The sequence below is a fragment of the Neodiprion virginianus genome, chromosome 4 (assembly GCF_021901495.1).
Source record: "Neodiprion virginianus isolate iyNeoVirg1 chromosome 4, iyNeoVirg1.1, whole genome shotgun sequence".
Taxonomy (NCBI): domain Eukaryota; kingdom Metazoa; phylum Arthropoda; class Insecta; order Hymenoptera; family Diprionidae; genus Neodiprion; species Neodiprion virginianus.
The window spans coordinates 25,167,548-25,183,116 of record NC_060880.1 but is presented as its reverse complement, the minus strand read 5'-3'; the positions used below and the strand labels follow the sequence as shown (position 1 = coordinate 25,183,116).

Sequence of the window (15,569 nt, the reverse complement as noted above, 5' to 3'; positions counted from 1 at the left end):
CCTAGGTGTGAGACGGAGTATCATTGATAATCTGGTAGAGCAGGAGTGACGCAAAACTTCTGTCAGTGCTGCCAGAAAATAATTGTTAATAACGGAACCTTACAGCATATAAACATGTGCATGTATGCACTAAGAATTACGGACGCAGTCGTTGTCAAATTCAGAGTGTCAAATATACGGTTATGTGCAATGGTGAAACCGTTGTAACGTTGGAAAGCACGCGTGGTACGGTGAAGTTTGCATTAAGCCTGAATTTTCACGGGCGGCGAAGTGCTGCCACAGCATTTTGCTGCAGAGTTCTTGACCAATAGAACCGCCAATAAAGCAGGAAAGCACTGCCTGTTGTGCGCTGAGTGCGAATCTTCTATTTTATCGTCATTCCTATTGGCAAAGAATTGTGGAAATTCACACTAAAGTATGCATAACCGGGCTTCCGTATGAAATTGACAATGTAGTTAAAGATAGTAAAAATTGATATAAGAGTACACAAAGTGAACGAAAGAATAACTATTTCCTATACAATTATGGCCACGCAGGCGTTGCTCAATTTTGGAAACATGTCGGGCAAATGGTAAACACTAATACAAAACCGCATCGTTGGTAAATTTTGGTTATGTGACGTCATGCATCTGAAGCCGATACAATATTTTGATTCCTCTCTTTAATCAGGCTACTATCTGGTGTGCAGTATCACAAACCAAAAGCCATGTCGCAAACCACCCTGCATCATGTGAGGTATTTTCGAAGAGTAACCGATGCTTCCAAACAAACCAAATCGCCGTTTACTAGTGAACTTACCAAACCAGGTCCTATTCACCTCACAAGACTATGGAAGCCACTTGGTTTTTCTATTATGGTAATTCTCTCTTTATTCACAATAGTTATCGCAATTTTTGGATAGTTTAACTTCTCGCTCAAAGTCGAAGAGAATGATTAATAAAAAGAACATATATGACATGATCCGTAACTCTGATCAATCTTCACGAGTAACCCTGCAAAACTGTTCCGTGCCAACAATATTAGCCACAAATTTGTTAGTGGAACTGCAAAATTTCGCTAGTGTTACAAATTTTGAGCACTGTTGGACAGTTGTACAGCTGATGGTGATCGAATCTTCATTGACGCAAGTTCTGCTAGCAGTAAAGTGATGTTAGTTTTTATATCATGTAAATCCATAGGCTGAGCCTCTTTCATTATTAGTTCTTCTTTATTAGCAAGCATATACTTCAGAGTGTAAACAGATACAGAGTATCTATCGCTAAAGAATTTCTGGAAAACCAAGGAAGATTAGGAAATTTCACACAGTTTGAAACTATTAGCGGAATGTCAGGAAATTCGACCACGGTTCCTAGAATTTTACTAATTTCTTCATTTAATACTGCTCCAAGGCGAATATTCTACTCAATGCACACTACATCTGTAGAAAACAAATGTGTAGTACAAAAAAGTACATAAATGAAACTTGAGTTTTTGTTAATTTAATGAGAAATGTTAAATTTTGCTGATAATTATAATTGAACACTAAAATTAATTCACATTACTGAATGCATATTTCTGAATTCAAATAATTGTTAGGTACGATTTTCTTTCATGCAAATCCATGTACCATGACGTATTTCTTTCGAGTTGAAATGCTGAACAATTATTGAAATATCAAATAATTGAGACTGAGCCAAATTAAATTGAATATGAAAAAGATTGACTATTTTCATTTATAATTAAAATATAGGTATAAAGCAATGAATTTGAATAAGAAAAGCAAGTTCGTTCAATAAGAGTAGTTCAGATGTGTCTTAAAAAAAATTAATGTTTTTTATGGGAAAACTAGAAAATGTGTGGGAAATTAATACGCCATTCACGCTGGATACCCTGAAACTCCTCCTAAACCACTAACACATTTCTCTGAAAATTTCGTCACGGAAACTATAGCATTCAATACGATCAAGTCATTTTTGTTACTATCGTTAAACTAAAAACTAGAGAATTAATTTCAAAATGTCATTCTCAATACGTGATCTTGCGTTTAACTATCGCGTAGTATTTATTACCAAGATGTCTGACAGCCAGATATTCATACCAAAGCTGGTATTTCATGCACAAATTCATTGAAAAAGGAGCTATGGACTTGATATGACTACAACCTACTGAATATTGTCCAAGAATTTGGAAAAGTTAAACATTTTTAACTGGCCGCACGTGAAAAAAATTATATATTTCAACAAAACATTTGCAACTAGATTTGCTATAATATGCATAATTTTACAGTTGAAATAGCTTTGCTGAGTTTTGAAATTTACAGTCAATTTCTTTTCATTATTCTTTTACAGTTCAGTAGCGCATCAATAGTTGGATCAGCAATTTGGGAATATGAAAATATTAGGGCGCGCACCCAGAGATTGATCCATCGATTCGAGTTTACTCGAGTAAGAGTATGTAAAGTTGTTCATTTTCCAAATACAATAATGAAATTATTAAGAGCTCTGTTTTTCAAAGAACACATATTTGTCATGTTTAAATGCATGGCGAGAGATCACATACAACTTACATGTCCAAAAATAACGGAAGTGTGCTCCTTGGAAAAACAGAGTGAAGAAGATGAAGTGAACAGAAAAATATAGACCTATTGTTGCTCTCTTTATACAGCGCACTGGATGGAGGGCGACGGTTCACAATTGGTGGAATAGCTTAGACGAAGGAAAAAAGCTATTTGTTCCTATTTGCTTCATAAATGTCTTGGTATTTTGCGCATGGCGTGTACCAGCTCTTCAGGGCACCATGCTACGATATTTTTGCTCCAATCCAAATTCCAGTAAGTTTTTTTCAGGAAAATGTCAAAACTGGGAAAAGTTTTTATACAAGAGGTGTATAATCATGCTGATTTCTTTGCCACGCGATTGTCTCTGAAGAACATGGTCATTAGGTTGAAAAATAATTTTTTTATATTAAATAGCAAACCTTATTACTTTTGAATTTATGCAAAATTTTCATTTGAAAATGCTAGGCTTAATTTGTCAAATGTGACTATTTAAAGTTTGAACAAAATGTCTAGGCTTAAATTTCAAGATCTATAAGAATCCTGCCATTTTTCATATAAAAAAAATGTATTTCTTCATATGGATTTTCTGATGGGAGTTGTAATGATAAGAATTTCACACTAGTCAAGATACCGGATCTGGAAAAAAAAATCTGTTCGAGAAGCGGGATAAGTTAATAACATTTCACTTGCTTTTTCCTGGTAGGAAAAACACACTGAACGAATGTTCATTCCTCTTATGTAAAAAAAAAAAAAAATATGAAACTCGTATTTGAATCTCAAGACTTGGAGTAGCCACTTCACTTTTTGATTGGAACAAATTACCTCTCATCGTTCTGACTTTCTGTGCTCCACAGGTTCGCGTTATATTAGTACAAAGTCCTGCAAGTATGTTTCGGAAATATATTTTCAGGGAGATACTTTTAGTATAGATCAATAATAATCAACTACCACAAATATAGCTTACAATTAGACACATAAAGTGCAGCAAAAAAAATAACTATTCAAAAATAATGCCTTCAAATTTGAAGTGAATCAGTTCAGTAGTTCTTAAGATAGCGTGGCAGCGCCAAACATATCACTGAACCAAATAGTTGATGTTATCGTCAGAAACAAGACTTCCTATTATTTGATTCTAATGAGAAAAAAAATATATAAATGAATTCCAATCTATGTACTTCTGGATTAAACAAACTTGTTTACCTAAAGAGATTGTAAAAAAGAAATGCTTTGTCAATTAATGTGATGCATGAAATCAAACTCTAAAATTGTTCAATGGTATGCAGATGTCTCAATTGATGAATTAAAAATACATACTGAATCTTCAGAATATTAATATTTGCGATGAACTGACTCAAATCCAATTCCCATTAATAATGTTATTTCTTCTTAACCCAAGGTGCGATGTGTTGGCCAATGGTGTTATCTACATTCTCACACTATACGATCCTGCACTTAGCTGCGAACATGTTTGTTTTGAACAGCTTTAGCTCTCCAGTTGTAGCAGCACTTGGCAAGGAACAGTTTCTAGCTCTATATCTAACCAGTGGTGTGATGTCAAACCTTGTTAGTTACTTTTACAAGACTGTGTTTTCCAGACCAGGCCTTTCTCTTGGAGCTGTGAGTTGTTCTTGATATTTCCATTACTTTATTTCTATAAATATGTCAATTGAGCAGCAGATGATCTAACATATCTGATTCGTTTAAGTCAGGAGCCATAATGGGAATTCTGAGCTTTGCCTGCACACAGTATCCTGACTCACGACTCAGCATTATTTTTCTTCCAATGTATACATTCACGGCTGATTCGGTGTGTACTGAAATTATACTCATTTTGTAAATTAAGTTACCGCAATCGTTGTTAATTAAGAAACTACCCTATTTTTGCAAAGTATGGAGTCTCATCACTGAAATGCAAAACTTATTTCACAATAGCTGTCTATGTTCTTCACAGGCTATTAAGGCAATGGTCTGCCTTGATACGATAGGGTGCATAATGAAGTGGCAGTTTTTTGATCATGCAGCACATTTAGGAGGTGCAGCATGGGGAATGTGAGTATATCTGTTCTTGAACGGTTCAGTCAATCATATTTGTAAATTTGCATTATTTAAACAGATTCTGGCAGAAATGGGGCAACGCATATATATGGCAGAAGCGTGAACCGATTTTAACTTTTTGGCACGAATTCAGAGGACCACCTCGGTCTCGCTCATGATACGCTCTCCACATAATGAAATTAATTCTATATTACGATTTTGTAAAGTATTTATATGAAGGATGTAAGACGAACAATGTGAAAAAAAACTAGACAATTTATAAGCAAATATTTATAATGAAAGTTATTACTTTGTTATTACTTTTCTGTCCCCTGCTATAGGAAAAAAATTCAAATCTGATTCTTTGTTGAAACATCATTATCTGCAACATTTAGAATAATTTTTAGTTAGTAATAATGAGTCATGACTCCAATAGTGAATCTCAACTACATCAATAAGATAGGTATAGAAATCTACGGGTGCTACCAAGAAAAAAAAAAGATGTATCTAACAATAAGAAATATGAATGAAGAGACGCATCTCAAAGAGATGAATAGAAACAGCGTAATTTGTCATTTGGGTTTAAAATGACATGTAGAGAAATTTTTTTATTTGTTTGGTTGAGATTATCTCTTGGGATTTGCCGAATCTTGAAAATCCTATGAATTCTGCTGAGCTATGGAGTTTTATGTGACATTTAATATTATTTTTACAAATGCATCTATAGACATGGGAAAATAGATATTACATTACAGGTTACATATTACATGCTTGTCTGATATATTGGAAAATGATATGGAAAGAAATTAGAAAACCTACTTACATTTCAACCAAGAACGTTTTATGAAGTACAAAACATACATAAGTACGTCTCATATAATTAGAGTATGAAAACGTTAAACACGCTGATGTAAAATATATTTTTCATACAATTTCTGTCAGTATTTACGCCATACGGGAACGAGGGTTTCATTGACACTAAAATGAAGCACGTTTTGTATCAGATTTTTATTTGTATAAAATTTTTCTTATTTCGAGTTTCACCTAAGTTAACTCAATCAAGCTTTCAAGTACTTGGCGTGATGTTTGATGTGATCTTCAATAAATGTTGATATGAAGTAGTAACTGTGGTCGTAACCTTCTTGTAGCCTCAGATTAACAGCCACTCCAGATTCCTTAGCTGCAGCCACCAAGTTTTCAGGTAATAATTGCGATTTTGTCAAGAAATTATCGTTTGTACCCTGAAACAACATTTCAATTTTATCTTATTGTTTACACGACTTTTTCAATATTTCAATGTGTTTTCATATGACCAGATTTCTTTTAGTCACATACTTAACTGCTTCAGAAATGTCCTATATTTTACTGGGAGATTTTTAGTTTTGTTTCATTTGTGAAAGGTGCTTGAACTCACTGTGAAATTTTCAATTTTTTCACAATACTACGTTCCATACACACTGTTTTTTCAAAATTAATATTTAACAATATGACAATGTTGTAGATTTCACCTGGTCAATTAGGATATCCAGTTGAGGTCCATTATATTTTTTAATTAGTTCAGTAGAATCCCAATCTTTCCATTTACTATCTCCTTCCACGCCACCTAAATATCCATTAAAAGCCTTTTTTCCCCATGGGCAATTTATAGGATTACAAATCGGTGACATTGCAGAGACTGATCTGTATAGGCCTGGGTTTTTCAGAACAGCGATAAATGCTCCATGTCCACCCATACTGGAAAACAATAATATGTGTGTATTATTATATGCATGTATTTAAAACCATCTTCATTACTTTGTTATTTTAATCACACTTTGATTAATATTACAAAAGCACTTTGAAGTTATGAAAATGGTTTCACAACGTGAAAGTCATTCCATGTGAAACTAAACCCCCTTGAAATATCACTAATTTCAACTTTTCACACATTCTTCTAACAAAAACATGAGGCATGTATTTTAATAAAAAAAATTCAACTACATATTTCCAAATTCAGAATATGATCTTTAGTTTTTATATAGGCTTTTTAGTGGTTATATTTCTGAACTTAATGCAGATAGTCTAACAAACACAGCGACATTGGAAGCAACATGAAATACTCTTGTAATTAGTGCAATATAACTATTTTTTTATATCCATTTGATTGTAAATCTAACCAGTGAAATTCTTTGACGTTTTCTCTTAATATTGACTGCCAACTTAAGGATTCTAGAAAACTATGATTTTTTTCATTCCAATTCTACATTACATCACCAGTTTTCAACCTGTAATAGATTTAATAGTCCTTTATAAAAAATTAAACAACCTCACGATGTTGCATTAATAGACAGGGAGATTGAATTCTTTAAATAGGATCTATCATAGGTTCATTTTTTACAGTTATTGAATGGATACAACTAGTTATTTTCTCAAATTCTAAAGATGACAGGTAATGACAAAACATAATGTTATACAATTCAGTCATTTAGATTCACGACCAAATAGATGAGAAAAATAATTATTTTATCTAAATTTAAAAGGTATTTCATACCTATATCACAGCTTTTTCGTTTTTTGGGTTATTTTCATTACTTCTAAAGACAGAACCGCTAAAAGAACATGTGTGTTAAATTTAAAATTTGAGGTGATATTGTGAACTTGAAAATATGGATTCGGAATTTCTTTTATTAAATATATGTCAATTTTATTGCAAGCAGAAGAATCGTTAAAAAAACTGGACAAGTTGAAAATATCGATGGATATTCAACCTTTAGTATTCCATTCAACATGGGCTTATATTTTATCAAATATCACGTCGAGTTTTTTTTTTTTTTTTTTTACTAAGCTGTGATTGCAACGTTACCTATGACCTGCTATAGACTTTCGATCAGGGATGGCTGGAAACTTTTCATTTATTAATGCCGGTAATTCCTTTGTAACGTAGGAATACATTCTGTAGTTATTTTTCCATGGTTCGTTTGTTGCATCAACGTAGAATCCGGCACCTGTTCCAAAATCCCAGTCATCATCTTCTCCTGGGATGTTAAGTCCACGGGGACTAGTGTCAGGTGCAACAATTATGACACCATACTGAGCTGCGTACTTTTGTGCTGCTCCTTTTTGAATAAAATTTGCTTCAGTACACTCTAAACCAGACAGCCAATAAATAACTGGAACTGGGCCTTGTTCTGTTTGTGGTGGTAGATAGACACCAAACCTCATTTTACATTTTAACTCCACACTGAAAGAAAAATTCATTTTTTGTTAAAAAAAAAGATACACATCTTGGTCCGTTGTATAGAGTTTTATTTGTCATGGTTCCTAGAAAATTAAATGCGTATTGTCACAAATAACGGTTGAATATTGATGGAATTACAATAAAATATGATGCAAGTAATTGTTTGATGCGATTATGGTTGTCAACTATCGATATCTGGGTGTTGCAAAATGTAATGTGTGTTTTTAGTAAACTACATTTTTCATAAGGCCTTGACATCAATTCATTGTTGCACCAACATCAACTTATGGTGATAGCTACAACAAAATATAATATGATTGACTATAATCGAAAAGAATAGTAACCCATACCAGATTTTCACTTTGCAACTATAAAGCTTTCATTTTTAATTTGTACCTGGAACCAAATTGTTCGGTAGTGGTTCAAAATAAAAATGGTTAAAGACTGCTTGGCAACCACAATTATAAATTTCTGTCGGTATCATTTTCTAAATCCCAACACACTATTAGATGTCATGATTGCAGATTTGTGTTCAACTTTATTGTGGATCAGTATTTATCAGACTACATTATGCGCAATTATCTATGATTTTTAAAGAGGAACCAAACCTTCAAATCTAATAAAAAGAAGAAAGAATTTTTGTTCACATTACCATACTTTAGTAAATAAAAATGGACTTGTAGACAAATGTTTTAATACTTTAAAAACAATTAATTGATTGACATCATAATTACTGTAATATAACAGTTCATTTCTTTTGCAATATCCTGTAATTTTATTTTGAACAGCTTTTGCATTACTAAATGAATATTTTAAGGGGAGAAAACGTCACTGGAAGACTAATTTCTAGTGAAGTTATAGTTGGTTAGGGGAAATACATGATATTATATGTACTTTTTCTTTCTCTAACTGCTCACAAGAAATTATAACATGTCAGAGATATATGGCATACCTTTGAATATTACAAAGTAAAGACAAGTGGTGAACATTTTTTGCCAGAATGTAAAAAACAACAAAATATGTGTATTTATGGATGTTCTATATTCTGTTAAGCATCTAATGGCTTAATTTTACATGGACAAAGTTTGTGACAACAATGATTACATTAATATTAACAGATCGAAACCTAAATATATTTTTGGAAACAAGTTACTCAATGATGAGTAATATAAAAGTTTATATACGGAAATCTCCTTTTCTATAAAAAAAAAAATATCATTTAGATCTCGGATGATCAAAGTATGTACCTGTCATGGGTGAAGACCTTTTGCCATCCACCAAAACTCTTATTTTGGGATACTAATGTGATCTCAGGCATCTGTAAATGTGGAAAAAGATAATTTGCTTAATAAAAAAACTTTTAGACACTAACAATGTTTGAATGAAACACAAATATGGTTATTTTCAGTGGTCAATCGAATTCTGACAAAATACATGTAGAAGGCAGCTAAAAATTATATAATTAAATGCTATCTAAAGTCACATCAGTTAATTGACCTATGCTAAACTGATAAACTATAGAATTGCGACATCATTTCCTAATCCAGCCAATTCACCGAAGAAGGGATCAACTCCAATAATACAAGAATAAAGGGGTCTTCTAAATTTCGTGAATTTTCGTACGGGGATAAAAAGAAACTTATACATATTCAGTATCCGAAATAAACAATAGAACCAACTTATATGGTCTGTGGACATTGACGCGGATTTTATAATATTGCAGGCAATTAACCGATATAACCTCTTCGTCAGGAAGCAAAGTGGTATATATAAAATAAAGGCCAAAAATAAAATAAACGCAAATTCAGAGCTACAAAGTTTATTCGCAGTAGCTGTATTATTTTTAAAAATTACCTTGAAGCCGGTGTTATCTTCGGTCAGGTATCTTTCAGTTGATTGAATTTTTGGCAAATGAATGCAGTAAGGTACAGAACGCGAACCAAGTTCGGTTACTAAACGGACTGATCGACGGAGAATTGTGGATGTTAGTATTCAACCCGGCAACAACTCAGCCGCGGCTAGTCCACCAATGGCGGGCGTGTTTTTTATCATTGCCTAGAACGTTTCGGCAGATAGCGTCAGAATTACGTAACTGCTATCTAACCATACTGCTACCATGCTTTCGGCTCATGCGTGACTACACTAATATGAATAAGTATATTTATCGGTACAATATGTGTATGTAGTATATGAATATATATTTAAGTATGCATATCTATGTGAGCATTCGTGGAGGAAAACGTATCACGTGTGAATGCCCAATCCGTAGCGAACCACATATTAGATTTCTTCTGGCTGCTCACACCAATTGTAAGTTACATCCCCCCCATCAAAAAATGGAGTGCCAGACCTGCTATAAGACCGTAATCTTGACATACGTCACATCGTAATTCGCAAAAAAAAATGGTGCGCCAAGTACCTAACAGATGGCAGAACGACCTGCGCTACTGCTGCTTTATCGAGCGATTCAAGGTGCACATACATTAGTAGTTGTGTGTGAAACCGGCGTCTGCTTGACGTGCATGCAGATAGTGAATACCGCCTCGAGGACATAACTAATTCTCTTCCGTCGACACGTCCCGCGTGAGAAGGTTAGTGGTCTTTCATCCTATTGGAAATTTTACGTAATACGCGGATTTCTGGCGCCTCCCACAGGGTATAGCGTAAAAGAAAAATTGTTAAAATTAGGCGAGATTATCTAACTTGCTACTGTATCACTGTAACCTGTACACGCAACTAACGACCGCCAACTAGCTATTGCATGCGAGATATATCTTATGCGCTGTGACCCATTACTCTTAAACAAAATTCTATTCTGTTACGTTGAAGCATTCAAAAACTGTTTTTCCCTATTCTCGATTGGGGACTAGCCAAATGCGTGCACAATAATTTTATATCAACTCAAAACTGTTCCTGGATTGTACTTTCTTGTGAAAATATGCCATTTAAATAGGTGTTCATTTTGGGAAAGTGTTACGCTGTATCACCATCAAAAACTCATGGGTTGTCATACGAAAATACCAAGCTTCTTTTTCAGACTCAAGTCAGGGCCACATGTCAAAAGTATGTCTCAAATTGGTCCAATATCGTGGTACTTTTTTCCCGATATTTTGGCCGAATGATGGATTAGTACATCGTGATGAAGATTCAATTTTACATAAAAATTTCCACTAAAATATCAAAAATATCGTCAAAAGAATTATAAATCTCACCGAATCATGCTTAGAAATAGTTGAGTGAATGAATCTGGTGGAGACAAGTGAGATAAGACTGAAAATAATTTTTTTTTTTTAATGAAACCAGAAAAACGTTATAAAGTAGGTACTATTGAAATGATCAACTCTATGAAATCTTGTAGGAAGCTTCTTAGGGCAATACTCAAGCTAAATCATATGTCAGCTATCAAATAATTGGATTCACAAAGGAGATCTATGAGAAATAGAGTTTTTTTTTAACTTTTCTTTAAATATTGCCAAATTGAAATATTTGGGTTTGAAAGTGGCACGAATTAACTGTTACTAGATGTATTGCAATATCTTAAGATGTGTACAAAATAAACTTGTAAGCCAATTTTTGACAATCATTCACAACTAGAGGATCAGGAAATGAATTGTACCAACTTTTATTGTCATTCAAGGCTGGGACAAGCAAAAAGTATTGTATCATAGTACACAACATTTATTCTATGTAATTCTAGAAGATACTGAATATTCCGGGTGAAATCAGATATGCAAAACCTGAGTTGAAATCAGAGAAAGAATATCTGATGAGGCTAAAGCTAGCCACTAGAGCTGCTGATTTCTCAGAGAGTTTTTGTACATATTGTTTTTTATGATCACACTATTTGTATCAGCGTGTAAGTATCAGAATGTTAACACGCCACTCGACTGATTTTTCCATCAAAAACATTTTGTGAATCTATAGCTCGTTTCAGCATCATCGTGAATATTACTGATGTAACTGCAATGTTTATTTGAAGAGTATATCGGTCGAAACGTCATTTTCATGTAATGATAAGTTAATTTTGAATGCAGAGATTGATAAGATTGATTTCTCAAATAAACAACATGTCACACTGCTCTTTGAACCTGAAATAGATCGCAATTTATTCTTAACAATCACTGTCCTCTTCATCACGATCTAGTTTGCCAATAAAATACTTATTGTTTATGGTAATTTTTTCCTTTCTCAAGTATCAATTGCGTAACGTCATTGCCAGCACACTGTATCAAACTTGCCTCCAGTTTTCACAAATAATACATTATGAGTGAAATCATCCTTGTTTCTACATTGCATATTTTTTGATGCTTCAGATTGCTGTTGATCATTAGTAAGCTTTAATTTGTTAGTTTTTTACCACGAAAATCTATTTTGATTATACGTAAATTACGTACGATTCTGAGACTCAAAGGAAACGAAACATAAAATTTTCCTATACGAAATTCAAATATTTTTAGAATAGTTTCAAATTTTCTATTTGCATATAATCTGACGTAAAATCGTAAAAAAAAGGCTGTATTATATCTTGGTAAAAATTATTATATTGCATTTAAGTTTCTACAGCTTACATACTATCTTAATCTATCATTACTATCGTTGTTGTTATTCTTGGTATCATTATTACAAATTTATGTTACAGTATTATGCAATTCTTGAATAGCTGGCACGCCAGATCTCCTATTTGGAGCTGTCAATTTTAAACTGGACAAATTATAATTTCTGGTTATGTGTAGTTTTCTATACTGTATAAGTATTATAATACAAGCAAGCCCGCCCACACGAATGCAGACGTCCTCAAGTTCAAATTCAAAGACATTTCCGAGCTACTTTCTAAAGGCCGGCTCCAATCCTGTCTCCCTAAATTTAACTTCTAGATGTGAATCGGGCGCAGTGGGGTAGAGAACAGAACCGCAGGCTGCTAACTATAAAGCACACAATCTTTAGTGTTAACAAAGCCAAGGTAGAGAGAACTGCGGATTGAATGTAGATTCGTAAACGGATTTTGTTTGTTTCGAATAACGCTATAAGATTTGGCTTGAATTAGCATTGCAACTAAAAATAGTGCAACTTGAGTATATAACGCACGTGCACTTTGTCGCAATCATCTACAACCGACTAAAGCTGCGACTACACAGTGTATGTAAATTCATGAGTGCTCGCTGGTCGACTCTGTCCAACTCTTCGAAGTAAGAAGATCTTTTAACAATGCATTAACGAAAAACATCACGGCTTGCCATTTCCTAATTTGAATCTCAAGGCGTCTCTGCGATCTGTACATAAGTATGAACTGAATATTGCACTTGAGTAATTATAGACTTGTTCAATCTCATGGCATTGTGCTACGTCAGACCACAGAAACGCTATTTAAACAACGTGTCCAATGACCTTCTTGCACGTACCTAATAATTCGAAGTTCGATTACGCATCGATAAGTGGTGCAGTTTTACATATTGTTATAAATGTATTATTACCAGGTGTTCGTTGAAAATTTTCAGACGTTTAAATTGAGACATGATCTTTGTACATAATTTTGATTTCGTTACAATCCATCTCGAACAGAGTGTAAGGGAACGTAAATGGACTTTGCCATGTGTATAAAACGCAAATTGTGATCCGTTTATTGCAATGGCGCTGGACTATTTATTACATCGCGTATCGAGCTATCGGAAAAAAGTTGCAGCCCCGAGTATCTACAACCATAACTTATTGTTTGCAGCTAATATGTCCATTGCGAATATAGATAGTTCTGTAGGCGCCAAAAGATTAGAATGTGATTATACTTTGACTTCTTTAAATATCTTGCTTTGTTCATCGACGCATCTTTGGCGTACTGTTATGGATCTTTTTTTTTTCTACAGCAAATAATATTCTTGAATGATTTTTTTCGCTTACGTGATATAGAAAAAGTATTTTCTTCAGTCGAAAATAACTTCTTCCAATTTCAGTGAATCATTACGTTTTCAGACGACTAGTTTCCGAAAAAAAGGTTGTTAGAAAAATTTCCCCGAGTTATTCGATCTTTTCAGAACTCCCGCGTCAATTTCGGAAACGGTTTAATGAAAAAATCTGAAATTTGCACAACTTTACCCGTAAGTGATGGGGATAAAAATTAACATGTTTCCTTTTTTTGTATTTTTTTTTATTTTCCTTATATTGAAAAAATTCGACGCACTTCGATACTGTTCATACGATGTTTGTAAAAAGTTTTGTAGAAATTACTATAAAATTAATAAAATAATGCAATAGGAAACAATTATATCAGAAATGAAGAAACTATCTTATGAAAAAAGAGTATAATTAACGACAAAATATTTTGATCATAGATACTGATAGTAATTTCACTAACTGGAATTGATTTGTAGAGTTGTAAAAAGTAATGTGAAGAATATTGTTTTTACGGTTTCTTTGTATTATTTTATACTATTTATATACTCAATACAACAGAATATTGGAAGAACACATAACAATAGGTTAAAAAAGTCTTGCAATAAATCACGTGAGAATTTAACAGAAATAATCGTAGAGTGCAAGATTTATCGTATTCTTCTGTTACAAAGCTTTGGAGGCACGGTATTGGACTTTATTGTCTCTAACTTTTACCTCGTAATTCCAACATTTAAAAAAATACAAACTCCTTGACTCTATCGGCAATTTGAAATTAGTTCTTTTATTTTTTCAGTGATATATTTTATTCTGTAATGATGTTTCCGAATTGAAAATGCCAAATAATTATACCATCCTCTGGATAAAATTTGGTTAATAGTATGTTTTGCTGGTAATATTTGTAGGAGTGGCATATATAACGAAGCTTATCAGAAAAGGTCATATTGGGTTGGAGCATTTTTCCGGAGACATGATTCCTTTTTTTTTAAATGGAATGCACAGCCATTCTTACTTATAATCTGAAGACTCTGTTCAATATTGTTACGTCATTTTATAACCTTTCATCACCTGTTTATGAATGAATTGTTGTTGAATTTTGATAGTTAAATGAATAAATTTTCGGGTAAATTTATACACTTAGGAAATTTCGTATTCTCATAAAAGTTCACCGCTTTAACATGACTATCCCAGAAAGAATTCTTATCACAGGCGGAGAATTTGAGATTATTCCCGTTCAAATTTGTTCTACAGAGCATAATTTCGAAACAAAATGGGTTTACAAAAAAAAAAAAAAAATTACCATTGGTACGATGTAATTTTAGTTGAACAATATGATTAAATTGTTTAGTAATCTACTAGCTGTGGAAGTTTAAAAAAACTAAATTGCTCCTCGACTATTTCCATTATGAGTACAACAGCACTTTTAATTCGTAAAAGTTGCAGTACCTATATAAGATTAGAATGTATGTCACTCGAACATCGTTAATTATCTTTCATTTAATTGATTGATTTAGTACGTAATTGATAGGGGCTTTAGTACATAATTGATAATACGAAAAAGCACGTGCAGGTTATCGAAAATTCGCAGATTATACTTCACTATGGTTCTGAAATAATAATACATATGTTTACACTTAAATCTGTGTAAATTAATATTTCTGGCAAAAATACACAACATTTTTCGTTTATTAGGGCATTCCACTCATTGAACTGCTAAAATAATCAGTTTTAACCGGAGTAAAGATCAGCACAACGAATGAAACTATACATCAGAAACTCGATATTTTGGGGCAAAGAAACACCTTCTAGAAGTTTATTGGCGAAATATAGTTGGCGAAATTGCTCGTGTGCAGTAGCACATTTATTACTACGGAAAATAAACATGAAACGATACGTAAA

General features: G+C 33.2%; 2 protein-coding genes across 4 annotated transcripts; one reads left to right on the top strand and one right to left on the bottom strand.

Moving 5' to 3' along the window:
• The first annotated feature begins 126 nt into the window (after nucleotides 1-126).
• On the top strand, nucleotides 127-5,138 carry LOC124302517 (presenilins-associated rhomboid-like protein, mitochondrial). 3 transcript variants are annotated; one of them, XM_046758768.1, is made up of 8 exons: nucleotides 127-600; nucleotides 670-856; nucleotides 2,328-2,429; nucleotides 2,644-2,809; nucleotides 3,933-4,153; nucleotides 4,242-4,343; nucleotides 4,488-4,585; nucleotides 4,650-5,138. In XM_046758768.1, exons 1-8 carry the CDS (start codon nucleotides 569-571, stop codon nucleotides 4,747-4,749), a joined length of 1,008 nt encoding a protein of 335 aa, XP_046614724.1. In that variant the 5' UTR covers nucleotides 127-568; the 3' UTR covers nucleotides 4,750-5,138. The 3 variants fall into 3 exon arrangements, with proteins under 3 accessions (XP_046614724.1, XP_046614725.1, XP_046614723.1); XM_046758769.1 differs by having other exon boundaries at nucleotides 129-415; XM_046758767.1 differs by having other exon boundaries at nucleotides 129-571.
• Nucleotides 5,139-5,567: 429 nt separating this feature from the next.
• On the bottom strand, nucleotides 5,568-9,897 carry LOC124302521 (S-formylglutathione hydrolase). The gene is made up of 5 exons (XM_046758775.1): nucleotides 9,642-9,897; nucleotides 9,035-9,105; nucleotides 7,413-7,790; nucleotides 6,079-6,304; nucleotides 5,568-5,811 (listed from the first exon to the last, which is right to left on the bottom strand). The coding sequence occupies exons 2-5, from the start codon at nucleotides 9,103-9,105 to the stop codon at nucleotides 5,629-5,631; spliced, it is 858 nt and encodes a 285-aa protein (XP_046614731.1). The 5' UTR covers nucleotides 9,642-9,897; the 3' UTR covers nucleotides 5,568-5,628.
• Between the last annotated feature and the right edge of the window lie 5,672 nt (nucleotides 9,898-15,569).

What these genes read in the sequence shown, in the direction of transcription:
- LOC124302517 (XM_046758767.1), top strand. Translation starts at nt 525, where the DNA reads ATGGCCACGCAGGCGTTGCTCAATTTTGGAAACATGTCGGGCAAATG. An exon ending in TCGAGTTTACTCGAGTAAGA is followed by an intron (nt 2,430 to 2,643) that starts GTATGTAAAGTT and finishes CTCTTTATACAG; the next exon opens with CGCACTGGATGGAGGGCGAC. An exon ending in ATACATTCACGGCTGATTCG is followed by an intron (nt 4,344 to 4,487) that starts GTGTGTACTGAA and finishes TGTTCTTCACAG; the next exon opens with GCTATTAAGGCAATGGTCTG.
- LOC124302521 (XM_046758775.1), bottom strand. Translation starts at nt 9,105, where the DNA reads ATGCCTGAGATCACATTAGTATCCCAAAATAAGAGTTTTGGTGGATGG. An exon ending in AAGGTCTTCACCCATGACAG is followed by an intron (nt 7,791 to 9,034) that starts GTACATACTTTG and finishes TTTTTCTTTCAG; the next exon opens with TGTGGAGTTAAAATGTAAAA. An exon ending in TGGATATCCTAATTGACCAG is followed by an intron (nt 5,812 to 6,078) that starts GTGAAATCTACA and finishes ATGTTGTTTCAG; the next exon opens with GGTACAAACGATAATTTCTT.